The sequence below is a fragment of the Rhipicephalus sanguineus genome, chromosome 6 (genome assembly GCF_013339695.2).
Source record: "Rhipicephalus sanguineus isolate Rsan-2018 chromosome 6, BIME_Rsan_1.4, whole genome shotgun sequence".
Taxonomy (NCBI): Eukaryota; Metazoa; Arthropoda; class Arachnida; order Ixodida; family Ixodidae; genus Rhipicephalus; species Rhipicephalus sanguineus.
In genome coordinates this window covers 160,710,614-160,729,887 of record NC_051181.1, presented here as the reverse complement: position 1 = coordinate 160,729,887, position 19,274 = coordinate 160,710,614, and the positions used below count along the sequence as shown (strand labels likewise).

At 47.9% G+C, this 19,274-nt stretch overlaps 1 protein-coding gene across 1 annotated transcript in view; it reads left to right on the top strand.

The window, feature by feature from the left end:
• LOC119396932 (suppressor of lurcher protein 1) overlaps nucleotides 1–19,274 on the top strand; it is a 113,373-nt gene that overhangs the window by 54,830 nt on the left and 39,269 nt on the right. Inside the window, exons 7-8 of the mRNA XM_037664317.2 lie at nucleotides 10,045–10,268; nucleotides 11,342–11,461. Coding sequence (XP_037520245.1) covers nucleotides 10,045–10,268; nucleotides 11,342–11,461 — 344 coding nt within the window. The remainder of the gene's footprint in view (nucleotides 1–10,044; nucleotides 10,269–11,341; nucleotides 11,462–19,274) is intronic.

Sequence of the window (19,274 nt, the reverse complement as noted above, 5' to 3'; positions counted from 1 at the left end):
GAGGCCGTGCAAAACCATGCGAGGTGCAGGAAGCTTGCACCGCCTCAGATCCAGGAGGTAGGGAAAAACCACATTAGGCACGTGCAGCAAGTCTTCAGAAGGGGGGGGGGGAGGAGGGGACGAGGTCAATGCAGTATACCCAGGTGAAAAAAAACGTCAAGCCTGCACGGACCGCGCAGCAAAGTCTCGGCGAATGCTGCGGAGAATCGGCCCTTATAGAGCCCGTTGTAACTCTCTTGGGACGACTACTACAAGGTGCCCACTGCGCCATAAATCATAATCTTGCGAAATAGGGGAGTATGTACGAAGACATTATTCTTAATTTTGTGGAGAAATGAGATACCCCCTACGTATTTGTAAGACATTATGTGCCCTTTGGCACATGCTGGGGCTAACGGCGACGGAGAATTGTGTCTGAGACCTTTGTATTGGGTGGTAAGCTTGAAACTACCGACTCATGTGATATTCGCGTTGTGTGGCGCCTGTTTGTTATTTCACTCTTCTATCACGCTGTATTGCATCTGCTTAACCTGATTCGTTGCCCGACATCACGCCTGTGTAGCGTAATTTTGCGAAGGAATTTCAAGCAGCGTAGGATACTCGACTAACGAGTAGATGCCCTAGGTTCGAATCCTTCTTGATCGTGGATATTTTTTCTCGTTGTGCGCGATAGCGATCACGGATCCCGGTGGCGGCGGCGGACAGCTACGCCACCAAAATAGGCAGTTGTGAACTCATGGCAGCTTTTTCTGTGAAGGATGAAAATGAAGAAGACGGCTTTCGCCTTCAATCGTCTTAGGCAAATGCATAAAGGACCGTGTGAGTCTTTTTTTTTTTTGGCAACTCTCCTAAACAATGTATCGGTACACAACGCTTTCGCAGCCGCAACATCGCGATGAAGCGTTCACGGAACACTCATTGCTCGCGAGGCGCCTTGGTTTTGGTGCAGCGAACGCCCGCCACGTTGCGGCGCCGTCGGTGCGTGTCGTACGACTGCGCGCGCGAACATTGCCAGAGAAGAATGCGATCCCGACGGTATAGCTGCGTCGAGCCCGCTCAGCCAAGCGAGGACGACCCATTAGCGCAAGGTTTCGGGAACCCTGATCACGCCGTTACGGCTCGACGCGGCCTTTATCGACTTCCGACTGCGCTTACCGCACTGTCGTCTCCGCCGCGTTTTGCTCGCACGTGCTGTATAATACATAGAGCACAGGGCTATGCTTCTGCCAGGAGACTCACCTATAGAGTCGAGCTGTCGCGCTTCTGTCTCACAGCTACCCACTTCTCCCAAGAAGTCCCATTCATTCGCCCGACACGCAGTGGTCTTTCTTTATCTCGAATGTCTTTATTCCGTTTACCCTATAATCACGTGTCTCGGCTCGTGTAAGTTAAACCCTGGTTTCGCAAAGTTATAGTTATGGTGGAGTCCTAAAACCACAATATGATTACGAGGGACGCCGCAGTGGAAGGCTCCTGGAAATTTTGACCATCTGGTGTTCTTTAACGTGCAGCTAAATCTAGGTACATGGGCCTCGAGCATTTCGGCTCCACTGAAATGCAGCCGCCGCGGCAGGGATTGGATCCCGTGACCTCCGGGTCCGCAGTCGAGCGCCATAACCACTCGACCACTGTGGCAGATACTTCACGAAGTTGTAATTCAGCATACCGTCGCCCCCTATGGGGCACGTACTGTCCGAATAATACGCGCCGTAACATAATGACCACAATTTTATGAAAGCGCCGCCACTTTCATAGTTCTTTCCCATGTTACAAAGTGGAGAAGTTTTGTGATTGAACAATAGGATGTTGTAGCAGTGCTGGTTTACAGCAGAGTAAGTACGGATATACCGTATCATCGTGACACGTCGTTATTTTAATCTGCAAGTGCTGTGTTAGGCGCTAAAATCATTTCATCATTTTCCCGTGCACATCGAGCGACTTGCACAGCTAAAACAATTTTGGACCGCGGTGCATTTAAAACCGAACGGTAATACCCTAGCGTAAGCGGTACGGTATTACCGTGACTGCTAAAACACCCCAACAAGACCATCGTACCTGTTGTGTTACCCGTCGTACCTGTTGTAACAATACCGTCGTAACCATGGTGGGCCGAACATAATATGTCAGTGTAAAAAGAGTCTATATGTTGCTACGGACAACGCTCGCTGTTTTTTCGAAGCTTCCAAGTCGGAAGAAGCGATAACATCAAGAGTTGTTTAGGAACACGAAGCACCCCACATCACACTGCCTTCCCATAAGCGACCGCTTCCTCCAGGGTGCCACGTAAAGAGTTAAGAAAAAGGAAAAGGATGTATTAACGAGAAGTAAATACTAAGAAAGCTATACGTTGTAAATCATGCTGTCTCTTTTCGCCCTTTTATTTTCACACCGCTTGTTTCTTCAATCCTTATCATCACTACATAGAACGCGATCCTCTCCCAAACTCCGTCTCGCAAAAACATTGAGGAAAACAAAAAGCAAGGGCTCAAGTAAGAACAATACAAAATGAAAGCGCTAGAAAGCGATCAAAGGCGGTTTTCTCTCCATCTCCCTGGGTCATAGAAAAGCAGGCTCGCGCAGGCAGCATTATTGCAGCATGACAGCAGCACTATATCGCACTCGCCTTCGACTCCCCATTTGTCCGCCCCTCCTTTTCGCACAACTGCGCGCACTGCGGAGACCGCGCTGCTCGTAGTTCATTGCGCAAAGTAGCGTTTTATAAATCATCTTTGAGCGGAAAACGCGCTTCAGCGGACGCGCGTGAAGGCATGGCCGGGCACGAACAATAGTAAAATAAGTTAAGACGAAAAATATACGCATAAAAGGACGGCGGGGACCCGTTCGCAGCGAAACGCGCTTAAAGTTGATTGGCTCTTTTCGGTAGCGCCACTATGTTTAGTTGCAGTCGTGTGCTCGCAAGCGCACCGTTTCGGGCCATAGCAGAAATGGCAATTTCGAAGTTCGTTGCACGCCACGTGTCGTCCATTTGAAGAGTGGCAGAGGCGATTCCTGCGAATGTTGTTAGTGTGAGTTATGATTGTTTGTCCGTTTGTCCTTGACAGAGAACAGGCGATGCCTTTTTCTCTATAGTTGCCCTGCTAACTAATCTCCCGTTCTTTCTGTTTCGCAATATAAGGAATCGAAATTCGCCAGCGGCAACCGCAAATTATCGACCATGCTACAACGTGGTGTGTATTAGGCTAGAGCCCAAGTTCAAATGCCAATGCTGAGAGCTCAACCCTACATAAGCCCTCGGTGATCAGGACTTGTCACTTGAGTTAAGGGGCAGACTAGCGTGCATTTTACCGCACCTTGCCCTTTTACCGACATCCCTGTCGTGACGCGACGTGTGGGCTTCCGCGACGAACATAAGAGCTAGGCCAACTGGTCAGCGTAGCTGCTATAAGCACATTCAATACACCCAACAAAATACACGATAGACGAGGGGGCGCCCTTAGTCGTAGCTCAATTGGTAGAGCATCGGACGCATAATACGACGGTTGTGGGTTCGGACCCCACCAGCGGAAAAGGGTGCTTTTTCGTACACTTCTACTCCTTTCAATTTAGGTCACAGTTATTGCGCTACTGGTAAAAGCAACAGATAATGTCCTCCCTATGCTTTTCTTGGCTGAAATGTCTGTTGGTTTCATTGGCCATGTCTAACAAAGAGACGAGTCCCTCGAACGATTCCCTTTATTTTGTGCTAACTGGTTGGGTCACAGTTATGTTCGGGGGACGATTTCCCCAGTACGGATCAACGGTGACTAATCGCGGACGGCGCGTGACGGAAAAGGGGCGCTCGGAAGGGCCATTAGGCCGTTCGCCTCTACCCGCGCCTTTGTAGCCGAACCCCGCGACCTTTTGTCGACCGCACGTTTCGCGGCGGAGTCACCCGTACGGCGGAAGCGATCTCACGGAGACTGACAACGTAAACAATGTGTCGCCGTCGCGACGGTCCTCACTGAAGGAGCACCGACGTGGTTTTGCAGTAATTGCAACAGGCGGCGGCATCTTGTCGCAGACAAGGTTCGAGACGGCATGGTAAACTGGGCACGTTGGTGTGGTTCATTTCAGTGTACTTTGTATGTGATTGATGGTTTTTTTTTAGTTGGCTTGCCGCATAGTGAGGGCAGCAAAGCGTGGGAACGCGGAGGCGGAGACACGTCTCTGAGAGAAACAACGTTCTCTGCTTCATTGGTGGAGTACCGAAAAGGGTTGGTCCCGTAAGGCGGTCTCAGACGAGACAGGGTGGATTTAAAGGAAGAAACAGAAGAGGAGGGCGGGGCTTGGTGCTCGACGGAGAGATTGCGGAGGGGACAGAGGTCGTGCTTGGCGCCGACTCTGATCCAGGGACGAAGGACTTAGAGATATTCTCTTAAGGGCTTGAACGCTTGGTGCGGGCCCAGCCCAGTTGTTGTCGCGAGAGCTGTTCAGTGGCCGCCCCGGCCTTTGTTTTGTCATACAGTGTAAAAATGTGTAAATAAACCCAAGTTTGCCAGGATCTGAACAACCGGGCCTGTCCAGTCCTTCAACGTGTCGCCACGATCATCCGAACCATCGGGATCACCTCCATCGACCCAAATTTAACTGTCACCCTTGTTAGATAAACCAGACTAATTTAGATACCCTGGCTGCAGTCAGCGGTGCAGTCAGTATAGTGTCACCAAATTGTTAATATCGGTAGAACTGTTGAAGAGATACCTGCGGGCTTTGCTTCAGTGGCGGCTGTGATACCGAAAGGCAGAAACACTGGCAAACTACTCTCATACTTCTTGGCAAAGAAACAACTCAAGTTTGACCCAATGTCATAGACTAGTGGCGTCATCAGGAGTTGTCGGCGGCTCTATAGCACTTAACAACCTCATACGCGTCAATAAAAACAACAACGGCACCCACAGCTCGACGTCCAAGTTTTTTTTTTTGGGGGGGGGGGGGGGGCTTATTGGCTGGCACGATATAGGCTATAACATAATGTACTGACGACCACAAGAAAAAAGAGTTACGGTTAGCGTTCGCCTCAAAAAAAACCTTCTTATTAAATAGAAGGAGAGTGAAACAATGCGTTTAAATAAAAATATCGATTAGTACAGCTTTATATCGTAGTTTTGCGACAAGGTATATTGCAAAGACAAATACCTTGCCGTGCATTTATTTACGTCTTCTTGAAGTACAGAGTAAATGCGTGCACAGATGGGGCAAATGACCTCGTCTTTCGTGCTGCAGTGAAATGCCTCTTCTGAAGTTTGCCATGCTCCGAAGTTAGCGCATTTCTTCGCACTCCGGATGCATCTACTTGTTCCGTTCCTTTTTATCCACGACAGAAGTATCTGGCTGAATCGTTGTAAAATACCTAGCAGTCATCGCGGCCTTCCGCCATTGACGTCAGACGGGGTAACAGCTATATCAGAGGGGCAATACTAAACACAAGCGAACGTTCCCATTGTGCCTGACATAAAAGGAGACATTCCCGGTTTTTTTCTCTTTCGTAAAAAAGGGGGACAATAGGAAGGAGGGGTTGCGTTCCTGGATTTGGTTCCCCTCAAGCGTGAACGCTTTTTCCTCCCGTTTGTGTATAAATCATGCACTGCGGTAGCCGCTCGGACATTCTCACTAAATATAATATATAAAGGAGGTTGCTGGAGCGAGACTGACTGAAGCTTTGCAGTGGGTGCATGTGTGTGTGCGTGTTTTTTTTTTTTAGATCTTTCGTTCATTCGCGCCTCTTCTCCTTTTAAAATGGAATCTTAAAAGCACAGATGAAAGGCCTTACTCGAATAGCGGCGCTGGGTTTCTGTAGTAGTCTTTGATGTTCTGATTTTATTGTGCTATCTTTCTTAAATCCTTCTTTATCTAGTTCGTAGGTTTTGCGAGTCGGTACTACCATTAGGAACGAGTCTTAAAAAAACTAAATCAAGTTGCGCGTGCTCTCGCTGGAACATATTTTTCTTCCTCTCTCCAGCACAACAGGTTGCGTTTCTTTGGAACAAATAAACGGCACCTTTCACCGTCGACAACGTTCTTACTAGAAAGCAACATTCTGGAGCGCTGCACATTCTTGTGTCTCGGCTCCTTTTAGCCACCCGCAGCAAGAAACTGGCACAAATATTACGACTGTCGCACACATGGCGTAATCTGACCATGCAGTGCGCAGTTTCTCCAAGAAATCATGAAGTATAGCAAAACGTGACTATACCTGCGTCACGTATTGATTTATTTTTCGTTATGGTTACTGTAGAACGCACATGAGAATGATGGTTCTTATTTAGTGGTTTACGTCGCGATGCTTTATGGTTTGGCTTATTGAATAATTGTTCTGATACGTTGTATTTACTTTTACTGTGACTTTTGATGAACGCGCTAAGCAGGGCGTTCTCAAGAAGCGTTTTTGATTGCGCACAGCTTTACCACTCGAAATTCAGTGAGCAAGATGCCCGCGCAGGTAAGGCCCTCCGAGCGATAACGTTTTTAAGCAACATTGATCGACGGTTCCCCGCCCACGACGTTTCAGGCACTTGCTGCGACATAGGACGCAGAAAAGGGGTTTTCACAAAGGAGATACCGTTCCTAGGAGGCGCTTTATCAAATAACGTCATTACTTTTCTTGTGATATTTAAAATAAATCAAGACAAGCGTGGCAGCTGAAAAAAATCTAAGTTACTTGAGCGATATATCAATACATTGCGGCACACCTTTCATTTTGTTAGTGACTTGAGCTTGGAACACACTTGAACATAAATTGTTCTACGTTAACTTGCTGCGCGCCATCAATTAAGCTTGATAATATTTAGATTAGTAGCAAAATGCACCATCGCTAGTGATCGACTTCGGCAGAACTAAGAGCCTTTGCTTCGACATTGTAAACCCGCGCTTCGGCAAGAGACCTCATCAGGGCAGCGTCCGATTTTCTTAGTGGTGTGTGCGTGTACGCCCAGCGAGTGCTTAATATAGACGTCGATTGAAACTGCTGATAACTGCTCGCTCAGGGGTTGTGAATTTATTCAAAGCTAAACGTTTATTCTTTCCTGCATTATTTTCAAGTCTGATAAATGCACGTCAGCGGCACGTTAGGAAAAGTGGCGCAAGGAAAATTCCCAGCCACTCTCGTTGCTTGCGTACTTAAGCCGTACCGTACCGCCGTTCTTATCTCCAAGTTGTTTCGCCAAAGTTTAGAAACGGCCGATACGCAACACAAATTAGAAGCAACCCAGAAAAAGAACAAGAGCGTTATAAATAACTGGCAACGACCACTCGGCGATAAGGCCCGTCGAAGAACAATCTAAGCAGAGCCAAAAATAAGAAGAGCGCCATAAAGAAATAATATCTGACGGTGCCAGGTTATCGACCGACCACCTACACGGTGGCTCGGGAATACTCTGCAGCACTGCAGAGGCTAGGCCGGGAGTCAGTCAATCAGATATAAACCAAATGCAAGATGCTGGTGCAGCAAAGGCTGATTGTTTGTGTTCACTCCACCTGTCGTGTAACCGGCTCCTGTGTATGAAATATGAACACTTGTATTCTCGCGCGGTGAAATTCTCTTCGTTTTATTTACTCCCTTATTATTCGTTTTAATGACTGTATTTACAAGAGTGCATGGATTTAGAGAGCGCCGGTGTGTAATTAACAGGAACCGGGGGCTTTTAAGCGCGCACCTGTGCGGAAAGACTGGTCGTCTGAAAGTCCTCGGCGTCAGCGCTGTGCCGCAGTTTGCTTTGATTTTAAGATAATTTAGAGTAATATTCTTCCGGCACCTGCTGTCGATTATGTTACCCCGGTTTAGTATTTTCGCACATAGCTTCTATTGTTTTTCTTTATTTCTTGACACCTCTCCAGCGGAGATCCAGCGCCGTCCTTTGGTGGGAACAGCAGTAGTGCAACATGTTTTTGCTTACATGAACGTCTCGGCGTTTCTGTCACCTGGTCCTCTTCCCTTGTGTCGGTGTTCGCGCGACTTCTTCCGCAGTGCATCTCGAATGTCAGCAGCGGTCATTGCTAGAGATGGTCTAACTACAAATATATTGCTACCGGCGCTGCCATTAGAGCAAACATTCGGAGCCTGACTATGCTTCTCTTAAACAGTCTTGGTTGCTGCCAGCAATGAAGCGGCATTTAATAGTTGCCTGAGCTATTTAAAGACATCAGGCATGCCTCTAAACGCAATCGGCGACTCTTCCACAAATTTCAGCCTCGTTGTGGTGTCTGCACCGGCCTCAAATACAACTGAAAATTCATGGCATCAGAAGGAAAGTACAAGCGCGGTTGAAGTTTTTAAAACAAGCAATAAAGGAACATATATACAACGTATCCAGGACACGGCAACGGTTCGGTGACATTCACAAATTCTGCTGCGGCAGCATACGTTTTCCCAGCGAAGTGTATATATATATACTCTCCGTGATAAGCCCACCTTTGAACAAGCGACGATGTCACGTGATGACGTCATCATGTCGCGTCATGTGATGTGACGCCATAGTGACGTCACGATGACGTTACAAGTTTTGGCGATCTGTGACCTCATGACGACGTCACATGGTGGCGTCATCACATGACGATCATTTTTTTTTTGCATTACTCGTGTTGATGCCGACGGTCGATTATCGCATCTGATGAGGCATCTAAGGCTTTCGCCTTTAAAAAACCAGTTGGAGACATCGCGTGCGACCATATTGACAGGTACCGAACTAGCTGCCCTTCCTGTCGCGCTTGAATTCGTTTAGTCATGCACCTCCGGGAACATTAGTTTCCTACGACGTACACAGCATAGAAAACCCAATGTGCTACGGACCCTATAAATAATGAACTGGTCTAGCGGATTCGCCCGGCCTATTATCGAAGCCGTGACTGTAGCATATTACGTAATTTTTGAATGTCTTCCGGGTCCATGCAATATCGGTAACAATGACTACTCCGACGAAATCACATGACGTGTATAGAGAGAGTGGTCGATGGGTTTCGATTCCGCTTTTCTTGATTAACGTGGCCGCTGGGCTAGCTGGGCTGCGCTCGGTGTCTAGTGACTGTACGATACGTTGACTACCCCTGTGGGTCTCGAACGTTTCCACCATGACTTCTTTGCGTTCGTTGTACCCGGATCTGCAACAATATCTGTCGCCGAGATGTCCACAACACGAGACCATTGATGTGCACCGTTTGTGGCTTTGCGTCACATTTACTCATTCATATACTGCATTATTAGAATGACCGAAATCCCCCTACGCACTTGCATCTGAGACGAGACACTTATATGTATCATCTCTATCTGGCCACGCTCAAAAATGAATTAAGTCGCAATACTCTTCTATAACAAGCATTTATAAATCAGTGCTCCCAAAGGAATTCCGCACCTAGATTGCTCTATTCGCGCTGCTTGTGTTTTTCACGCCTACAAGCCTTCATTACAGACATCGTTAGCGCTGGCTGCTATACCGTTGTACGATGCACGTGTTTACATTGCGCTCGTCTTTCTTTCTTTCTCTCTCTCTCTCTCTCCACTTTCGCAGTGTCCCAACTGGTTCTACTACTTGTTAGTGCCTTTGCTTATATATGCAGTTTCCCCCCCTCTCTCTGTCTCTCCCCTTTTTCCACTCCCCTTCCCTTTCCCCCGGCGTAGGGTAGCCAACCGGACTGCTGTCTGGTTAACCTCCCTGCCTTCTCCCTTTCGTATTCCCTTCCTTCCTTCTTTCTCCCTTTATTATTCTTCGTAATATACCCTTTTCTTAATCCGCAAGTGCGCTTTTCCGCGTTGCACATTCGCTCAACTAATCGCGGCACCCGTTGCGATTCAAGTGAAGAGGAGGTCGTATTTGCACGTGCTCGGGCTTGTTTGTTATGCGTGTTTATATCAAGAGAGCTGTGGCTATATCAAGAGAACTGTGGCGCAAGCAAACTGCGCTTGAGCACGCTGTATGCAGAAGTGATTAACCGCCATAGTTGGGTAACCGCATCGCAGGAAAGCTAGCTTTACAATTATGAAAAGGGTATATAACGTAGCAACAGCCCAATAAATGTGTTCGTTAGAGTGTAACTCGTCAACACTGTGTGCAGCTGCCTGACGAGTCCTGACGCAATTGTCGTCTACGACGGCAAGGACTTGGCAGCCCGGGTAATCGCGCAGTTCTGCAACACGCACTACTTCGTGGAACTTCTTTCGACCGGCCCTGACATGATGGTCGAGTTTGTGAGCCGGAGTCAGTCGCCTGGGCAGGGATTCAAGGCATCGTACCACTTCGAAGAGGAACTCCACTACGCCGAAGGAGGACCGTCTTCCGGTACGTGGCGTCCTGCTGTAATCACAGACATAACTCTGGCGCCGCGACCGCTCGGCTCCCACTAATAATATACGAGTTTTTCTAATCAAGCAGTATTTATGTCCATAAAGTTGTTTCTCTCTCTCGTCATGCTTGCGCCTTGAGATATTCTTCTGATGAACTGCAGTGGGGTACACGTTTGGCATGGTTGGTTAATGATCACCAGTAGAAGAACATTTGGTCGTTAGTGCCGTGGTCTATGTCCTTTCTTCGTCCCGTCTTTATCGCGCTGTTTTTCTACGGCTAATATACCTGCGACTTTATTTGCCGCCTTTACTGGCATAAATTTGGAAACACTCTTACTTTCTTAAAAGCTGAAAACATTAGCCAAGGCAATATATATTTTTTAACGTTTCAAATGTTATATTTTGTATATAATGATAAATTTTCAATCTTACGAAGCCGTTCGATGTCACTTCGAAGAAGTTTCAACAAGCATATCGGTCAACTATCATTCCCTGGCTGGTCGAATTGCCATGGCTGTAATCTCCCACACAACGATGTCACAGATCCCTCTAGAAAGTGATGCGATGAGCTACGGTTAATAGGTAGTGAATTTATGAATTAGCCCTGGATAAGACACCTCTGAAGCGGCTGTAAGCAACATACCTTGATTCTAGCCACTTCGGATGTATCTAGCAGAAAGCTCGAGGTGTGCCGAGCTTACACAAGTTCCCGAGATACGAAATACCGGAACGTCAGTCGTCTGAGAGCGTGTCAAGAAACGCATGACAAAAAGCAAACGCCTTTTTCGCGACATCGCAATCTATGTGAGTGACAGAGAACTAGCCATGCCTATGCGGATTGTTCGCCTACTTCTTTAGTACACTTATTATACTCAAATCTTGAGTTTCAATTTCAATGGTACATGTCGCACGGTATCCTTGACACTGACGATTATTCTTTTCTGAACTCTGCAATTGCAGCACTGATTTTTATCTATTGCCTCTGTTAGCTATTTCAAGAACATGTCGTCAAAATCAAAAGCTATAGCAACACTTGTACCAAGTGTCATCGTTCTGTCTATTCCGCAGAGCTACTTCAGGCTTGGCTCTCCAGTTGTGCCTCGACGCCCCCATCGTGGTCTCCTGTCCAAAGTCTAGACAGCCAAGTGGAAACTACCGATGCGCCGTTGTACACGACGCCAGACCCAGGTAAATATCTCATGCCTAACGAAACTTGAAATTAGGCGAGGTGGTGCGTAGCTTTTGGGAACATTTGAGGCTGCCAGACAAAACACGGTGGACAGTTTGTTAACTGTTGTACTGGGGTTATCTGTCAGACCCCGTTGACCTGCGACAAGATGTATGTAGGCCAGGCGGGTCACTGCATTAATGACCGGGCGGGGAAGCACTCACGCACTGGTCAGAGCGGGGGCACTAATTTTACTGAGCGTTGCGCAAGTTGCAGGGCGTGTGAGCCGAAACTGAACGAGATAAAGATTCTGGGCAGAGGTGCAGAGGTAGGGATAGAATGGCATGAGAACTGTTAGAAGTATGTCACACCAGGAAGAGAGGAGATATGTGTGTTGATGATACGTCTGTGAAGCTTTGGAGTGCAGAGGCTGAGTATCTAACATTTTTGCTGAAGCGGTTTCGTGCCACGTGACCATGCGTTTGACTCACTGCGCATATTTGTTTCCTGTGTATTTATTTGCCGGCGAAGCCTCAAATAAAGGTATATGAAAGTTAGCCTCATTCCTGTGTCTCTCGTCCTTGTGAATGTCTGGCTTTGCGCTCTAATGTTCCCAAATTCTCATGCCTGATAGGATCGTGAGTCGAAATTTTCGCCACACTTTCAGCCGACCGTAGAAATCCTGTGTAATTTCTTCGAAATAGGCCTGAGAAAACTTTCGTAGGTTCGTGTCACTACGAGATAAGTAAGCACATTCAATAACAACTGATGCAAATGGACACAGCTCGCTAAAAGATTCGCCATCTCACGTCTATCAGAAGTTCAGAACGTTTCTGCGTTCTAACACAGTTGTTAGGAGGGGGGGGGGAGGTTCTCTAGGCAAAAAGCTGCGGCCTGTACCTTAAACGTGCCTCAAGGTCCCTACATGGCAGTAGCCAGTATTATTATAAGCGTGGGAAGCTTCTAGAGCTGATGATCGGCCCTGGGTAGGCTTTTAGCATAAAATTTATCTCGAGTAGCGAAGCCGTAGACGAAGTCTGCACGTAAACGTCCTTCGTCGTTAATATCCTCAGGCGCACGTTAATGTATAGCGCAATCTTATAGGCCGCAGTGGCCTAGCGGAGCTACGAGGTCGCAGATTGAATTAAACGCCGCGTTTTTATGAGGACGACATGCAAGAACACCTTAGTACTTAGATTTCGGCTCACGCCAATCCCATGTGACGAAAGCGCTTGCCGTCGTCTTTTTAGTCCTATCATCTTGCTTCGCGCTGCAACATCTGTAATAATTGTGGGGGTTTACCGTCCCAAAACCACCGTATGATTATGAGAGACACCGTAGTGGAGGACTCTAGAATTCTCGATCACCTGGGGTTCTTTAACGTGCAATTAAATCTAAGTGCACGGGCCTCAAGCATTTTCGCCTCCATCAAAAATGCGACCGCTGCGGCCGGGATTCGATCCCGCAGCAGGCGAGCAGGCGGGTCAGCAGGCGCGCGTCATATCCACTAGACCACCTGTGGCGGGTAGCGCTGTAACATCTATTGCGACGTAAAACCAACTATTAAAATTCGGTAACATTTTATCACAGTACCACGGGCTAATGGTTACAGGCCCCCAGTGACACGGGCCAACCACTGGCACTGGCAAAAGAGGTATACTTCTGCAACGCCAGACAGAACCTTTCCTTTCATTCAAACTTTACGGCGGTGAATTGACGTCATACGGGACGTTCCTTCTCAGGTCACGTTACTCTCCCACATGTGACAGCGCCCTGATGTTCCGCTATTGCGCTGTTTAGGATATGGAAGTACGCTTGGTGGTGGCCATGCCGCGTATCGATAACGGGTTTTACGCACTTTTCGCACGCGCAACACGCCAGAATTTAATTTCAATATATCGCCATCACGTATGTACATTATTTTGCCGCTTTGTGCAGTTTATATATATTTCCCCTTTTAGTTCCCCCGAACGCCGGCGTGTTTACAATGATCATATTGAAAGATACAACGACCGCAGCGCTCACGGTTCAGGAATGGTGTGTGACATGCCGGGCCACAAGGCCATATGCTATCTTTGTTTTTTGTCGATAGCAATAGGACCTTGCGTGCCACGCACCCACGAGTGTGGCGTGGCGTCGGCTTCCGCACGTAGCGCCGAGAATTCGCGCCACCGGAATTCAAAGAGCGCCGCTGCTCCACCCGGAGCAGCAGCGGTATTACACTTTTCCGGTTACCCGAAAAGAAAGGGCGCGTTTGCACGCCCGGCGTGCCGACGCCGAACGGGGTCTCACGTTCGTCCCTTTTCTTGCACTTTGCTCCTCATTCGGTCGGGTATTACTTTTGTCATTCAACCTTTTCTTGATTGTCCGCTGCTGCTTTGTTCTTTTTGCACGGCATGCGTGCACGCTTACGACCCACCGGCGTACCTCTTTCGCTAAATCTGTGCACTACAACCAAGGCCATAAGTGACCCATGTAGCCTCAGGACAGCTGACAATATGCAGTGTACGTACCGAGGCCGTACTAGTCTACTAATCAGTCGCGGTATCAGTGTTTTCGAAATGATTTACGGCTAACTTGCTTTTCATTATCGAAATACTTATTTTACATTGACCTGAAAGGTAAAGACATGTTGACACGACTATCTACAGCGAGCGCTGGAGCCCATTGCTTATTGCTTAGGAAAACTGAGAGAACTCGTATGTGAAGAGAGAATCATCAAAGAGAAAAATTGCCTTCTATATTCTTTGTAACTCAAAGCACAAAACAAAAAAGAAGTCCTTATGAGTTACTCAGAAAGAAAAACAGCAAGAAAAAGTCTATTTCTGCAGTTTTTCATGTGTTTAGTATATCTCTGCGGCATCCGTATTATCTAGTGCTGTTTTCAATGTGTCATATGCTTTTAAATGCGCTTTTTCAAAGTGAAGTCCTTGACATCACGTGTCGAGGATGTCACTAAATTTCAAGCGCTTTAAAAGCAAACAAATAATTGAGACAGGACACTGACACTTGGCAAATAGCATTTGCGTAGTGCACGTAGTTCACCACGTGGGCTTCAAGTTCAGCCTCTCGAGAACACTGCGCAATTTTAGGAACGATTCCAATCCAGCCCATTACGTCCACCCTTTCGAACTTTTTACGCTTCTGTTCGCTTCGGTTTCCCTTCCTCTTAACCCTTTGTTTCCCGAAGAGGAGCCGATTTATGGGATCCGAAACACGGCCTTTCCTTCGGGTGCGTGCTCCAGAGGAAGTGCACGGAAACTCAGGCGCCCAGAGAGCCGGCGCGGAAAGAAAACACGTGTGCACACACCAGGGCCGAGTATTCTGTTCACTGTTCTCCATCGTAAGGGAACCGAACGAGAACAGGGATGGGAGGAGTGGCGCACGGACGACGCATGTTTAGAACCAGGGAGAGGTGAGGAGGACAGCCGAGACACGGCAGGAGAAAGCGCAGTGCGGGTGTTGGGAGCGTCAGAAAGCAGCGGAGCGCTGCCAAGCATCTTCCCAGAGAAGACAAAACAGAAGAAACAGGGGCGCCTCCTCTTTCCGGGCGTAGTTGTTTGGGCGGGCCATCGTTTCTCTTCTTTGTCATTCATTTGCCCGAGCTTCGCTCTCCAGCAAATTGGATTAACAACAACCATTTCGAGCCAGTTCTGCCGTCTGTAGTCGCTCGGCGTCTTTGCAAACGAGCACGTCGTTTTCCTCGCTACCTTAGCCTTTGCCGTCGCGGCGTATGTTGTTCCTCGCCGGGCTCTTTCGAAAGAATCGAGTCTTGGCCGCCTGTATAGTTGCTCCCAACGGCGACTGCCGGACGTGCCTGCTCCAGATGGAGTTCCCTGACCGGGCGAACAGTAGTGCCTCGCTACACACAATACCACCACTCTGGTGCCCAACGGATGCGCCTTGTGTGTGGCTTCGTGCAGGGCGCTATGTTTCAGGCTCAACAGCGGCGCGCAATAAAATGTGCTGACATACGACTTTTATCCTCGTAACATCGGGTATTGGCTGGACAGTTAGATTCAGACTTAAGAAGTGCGTTACAGGCTAATACATTAATGAAACAGTCCTATATATTAGGGGCGTTTAGGGCTGCGCAGTGAAAGTTCGGTTTAGACAGCAACACTGCGCAGTTACAGTCGACTCTCGAAAGAGACTGAGCTTAGAATGACATCCTCTGCTTAACCAAACAGGTGTCTTACATAAGTTATAGCTGAATGCGTTTACGGGTGAGCGCGCCTCGTGGGGGTGCCACTGTGCATGCGTAGTTACAGGCAGTGCGCTGAGGAGGCCGGCCGGTTTCCGAAGCGGCGCGTGTGCCTGCTCGCCTGCTCTCCCCGGCGAAGCGTACGCAGCGTGCGAGCGTTTTCGCGAAATCAACATGAAGGCCACCAGCACGAACGTTGGCATGTCAACATCTCCGTATCCAAATGCTGCGCTGGTTCGCCTTAAGGCGCGAAAGGTAAAAATATGTTCGCACTCTTTAATAAAGAACACCATGGTAGACCGCATTACTCTGCTTTCTTGTGCATATATTTTGGTAGCACTTCTCGTATTAATATACATGTAGCAAACATATATTCCTGATTGAAGCTATAACCTGATGACATCGAAGGCGAAAAATCCCGCGATAATGCAAACCTGCAGAATGAATAACAAAACGTGACATGCGCAAAAAAAGGCAAATAATAAATTCTGATGTTTACCTGTCAAAGCCAAGGCATGAGACACGTTGTAGTTAGGAACACGCTGTAATCGGCCTGCATGGCGGCCGGCTCTTTTTGTGCCAACGATGAGCGCTGAATTATCGCCTCTTTATCAAACGCAGTCGCAATGCGGCACCAAGGACCTCGCTTCAATCTTTAAAAAGAATCGGACATCTTGACATCCTTTTGTGGCGAAAGAAAGCGCCAGCGTACATGCGAGCCAATTAATTGTAGCGTTTCATTTGCTGATCACTGCCCACGAGTGTTGTTGCATCTTGCCCTACATCGAAATGGGTAGAAACGCAGCCGCACGACACCCCACTTTCTATAAGCTACCATGACGGGTAGAAAAATGAAAACTGCTAGACTACGATCGATAACATTGTAGCTTTCAAATTCTATCATTACAACAAGGAGTCCGATGCTTTTTAAAGACGATAGTCTTTCTTGGGGAACTTAAACGAAGAAATTTTAGTCTGTCTGTCTGTCTGTCACCCGATTCAGCGATCCGGCCAAAGTCGAACCACTTGCTTACCGCCCACCCATCTTGAACTGGTACGGCAGTTCATACTTGTGAACGTTGTCTATCAAAAAGTAAATATTACGCATATCTGAGGCGCAACATCACTAGGTAAGTATTAGGCGGTGTGTTCCTTTAATAGAAAATACATAGATACGTAATTCTAAAGACCCTAGTTTCTTAAGCTGCGCTGAAAATGCGGCTGCGCTGAAAATGCCCATGTTCGCCGACGAACGCCCTCTGCCACGGAGGAGGGAAACCCTCCGCACAAGCTCGTGTTTTCCGACGTATTGCCAGATGGCGTCAATATCTCACGCAGCGCCTCCTCTATCGTCTTTACACGGCATTTGCAGCGGAGCACGCAGATATTTTTTTACGAAAGTGTTTTATGCCGGGGTCCACCAAGACTTTCATGACGTATTTCCTTCACGGAAATACGTCATCAAAATTAACGCCATCAGATGGCAAAGAAAAAAGTTCCGTTGACAGGAGTCGAACCCACGACCTCTCTGAACGAGACAATGGCTTGCGGGCGTTTAGCCCACTCAGCTACCGCCAAACACATAACGGAGGCCACACGAACGCGCCTTTTATCTTTCACACTTTCCTCTCATAGTGCCCTTGCATGGATGGATGGATGGATGGATGGATGGATGGATGGATGGATGCTGTGAGCGTTCCTTTTGTAATTTATAACGGGGCGGTGACATATGTGTGCCACCAGGGTCGAAAAAAAAACTTCGTTGCCTCCGCCATTAGCTCCTGCAACACGTCGTTGCTACGACCATCCCATTATGCGCATTTCCAATAGAAGAAGTGTAATGTCGTCAACGCTTTAGCACACCGCGAGGTGGCGGCTTTAGGCCAAGCCTCGCTCATAGCATCCATCCATATTGAAAAATAGCTCTCCGACGCTCGCTTGCCTGTCGCACTGCGTCCCCCGCTCGCCCTGTGAGAATTAGGCTAAGGCTAGAAGGAAGACACGGCGCTCGTCGCATTTCTCTTCGTGTTTCACGACGCTTTGAAGGAGTGCATATCGAGTATTAGTGTTTACTATGTGCTTGTTGATGTCATCTTTGCGTGGGATTCACCATATGCGGTGTCCAGGTATATATTGACAACTTCAGCTACCGCAATGGTTAAATCATGATCATGGGCGTTAGTCGTCGGTAGCCAACGTGGGTGCGTCCACATCAAGTGGCGCTATATCTGCCAAACAACAATAGACATTGTACAAGCTCTCATATACCAACGCACTCCAAACAGTCAACTACTTTTGTGTTGACATGCTTCACTTTCGTGTTATACCGATTCTTATGACGGAGGGATCAGCCATTTTTTTCTAAACCATGCCCTGTTCGAAAGTCAGCTTAGGCGCCGTCGCCTGAGCCTTGAAAGCGTGACACTGAATCCCAATAATACCCCGTGCGCCTGTTGGTTTCAGTGCGCGTTAAAAATAACCAGTTGTCGAAATTCACCCTTAGTCCTCCACTACAAACATGTCTAAATATCGTATTTGGGTTTCCGCGCGTAAAACACGACTATTTATTTTCTCTAACGACATTGAGTGTGATTAGCGAGAAAGGTGCCTTCGAGATGGCGCAATGTTTTCAATTGCAACCACTTGCGTGAAAACCTCGTCGAAGTATGGGTCGCCATTCTGCTTAGATGAGGCCCCGAAGCTTTTCAGCGCATAGCTCCTGACAAAGTGTACGCCACAGGGCTACACGCAGGCGCTTTACAAAAAAAAAGGGGAGGGGAGTCGATTTTTGGCGTCGGTAACTGTCTGGCTTTCGAGCACAGTCGCCGGCGGCGCGTGACAGTTCACGCTAATTTTTCACTCGGGGCTATAGAGGGGGGCCGCTTTTGTTTTATGAATAGAGCGCCTTCGTTAATTAATTACTAGCTGCCTATTCAGCGTTCTCGGCTGCCATAATGGCATTTGGGTGAGCCTTTCTTTCAGGACACGCCGGCCAAGCCGAGGTACAGAAGAAAACTTGGTTGCTGGAAGGGTTTCGGATGCGCTAACGTGGTGATCACTCACATAGATAGAACAGCGATCTCGGGTTTATGCGGCCGCGTCGACGACGCTACACGAAACAGTGCGGTGCGCTTTCGTGTGCTCTCAGGCATTGTTCCTCCGCTGTCGAAACACTATTTCCGGAGAAAGCATTAGATGAAGTTTGAGAACAGATTGCGAAGCCGCGATCGAGCTATTGCGAAGTTGCATCGCCACGATTATGCACTTGAGCTGCCCCCGTGTCTTTATCTCTTCCACTTCTCTTAAAGTGGTCCTTCCCACGCGTATTAACACGTACATTTTCATTGAATTAGCTAGCACGCAACAGAGAACTTGTTACAGAAATAGAAGGGCCAAGCAGAAAATTTATTAGGAAAATGATTAGGGAAACAATGGTGCAGACGTCATTCACTGGCGTAGCCAGAAGTGGGGTAGGAGGTTCAAGCTACCCCTCCCAAACTGAAACTTCTCAGTTTTGCATGTGTAGATAACATGCACACATACAAACGCACGCACGAACATGCATAAAGTACGGTTGAACCCCCACTCCCCGAAAAATATTTCTGGCTACGCTACTGACGTCATTGTTG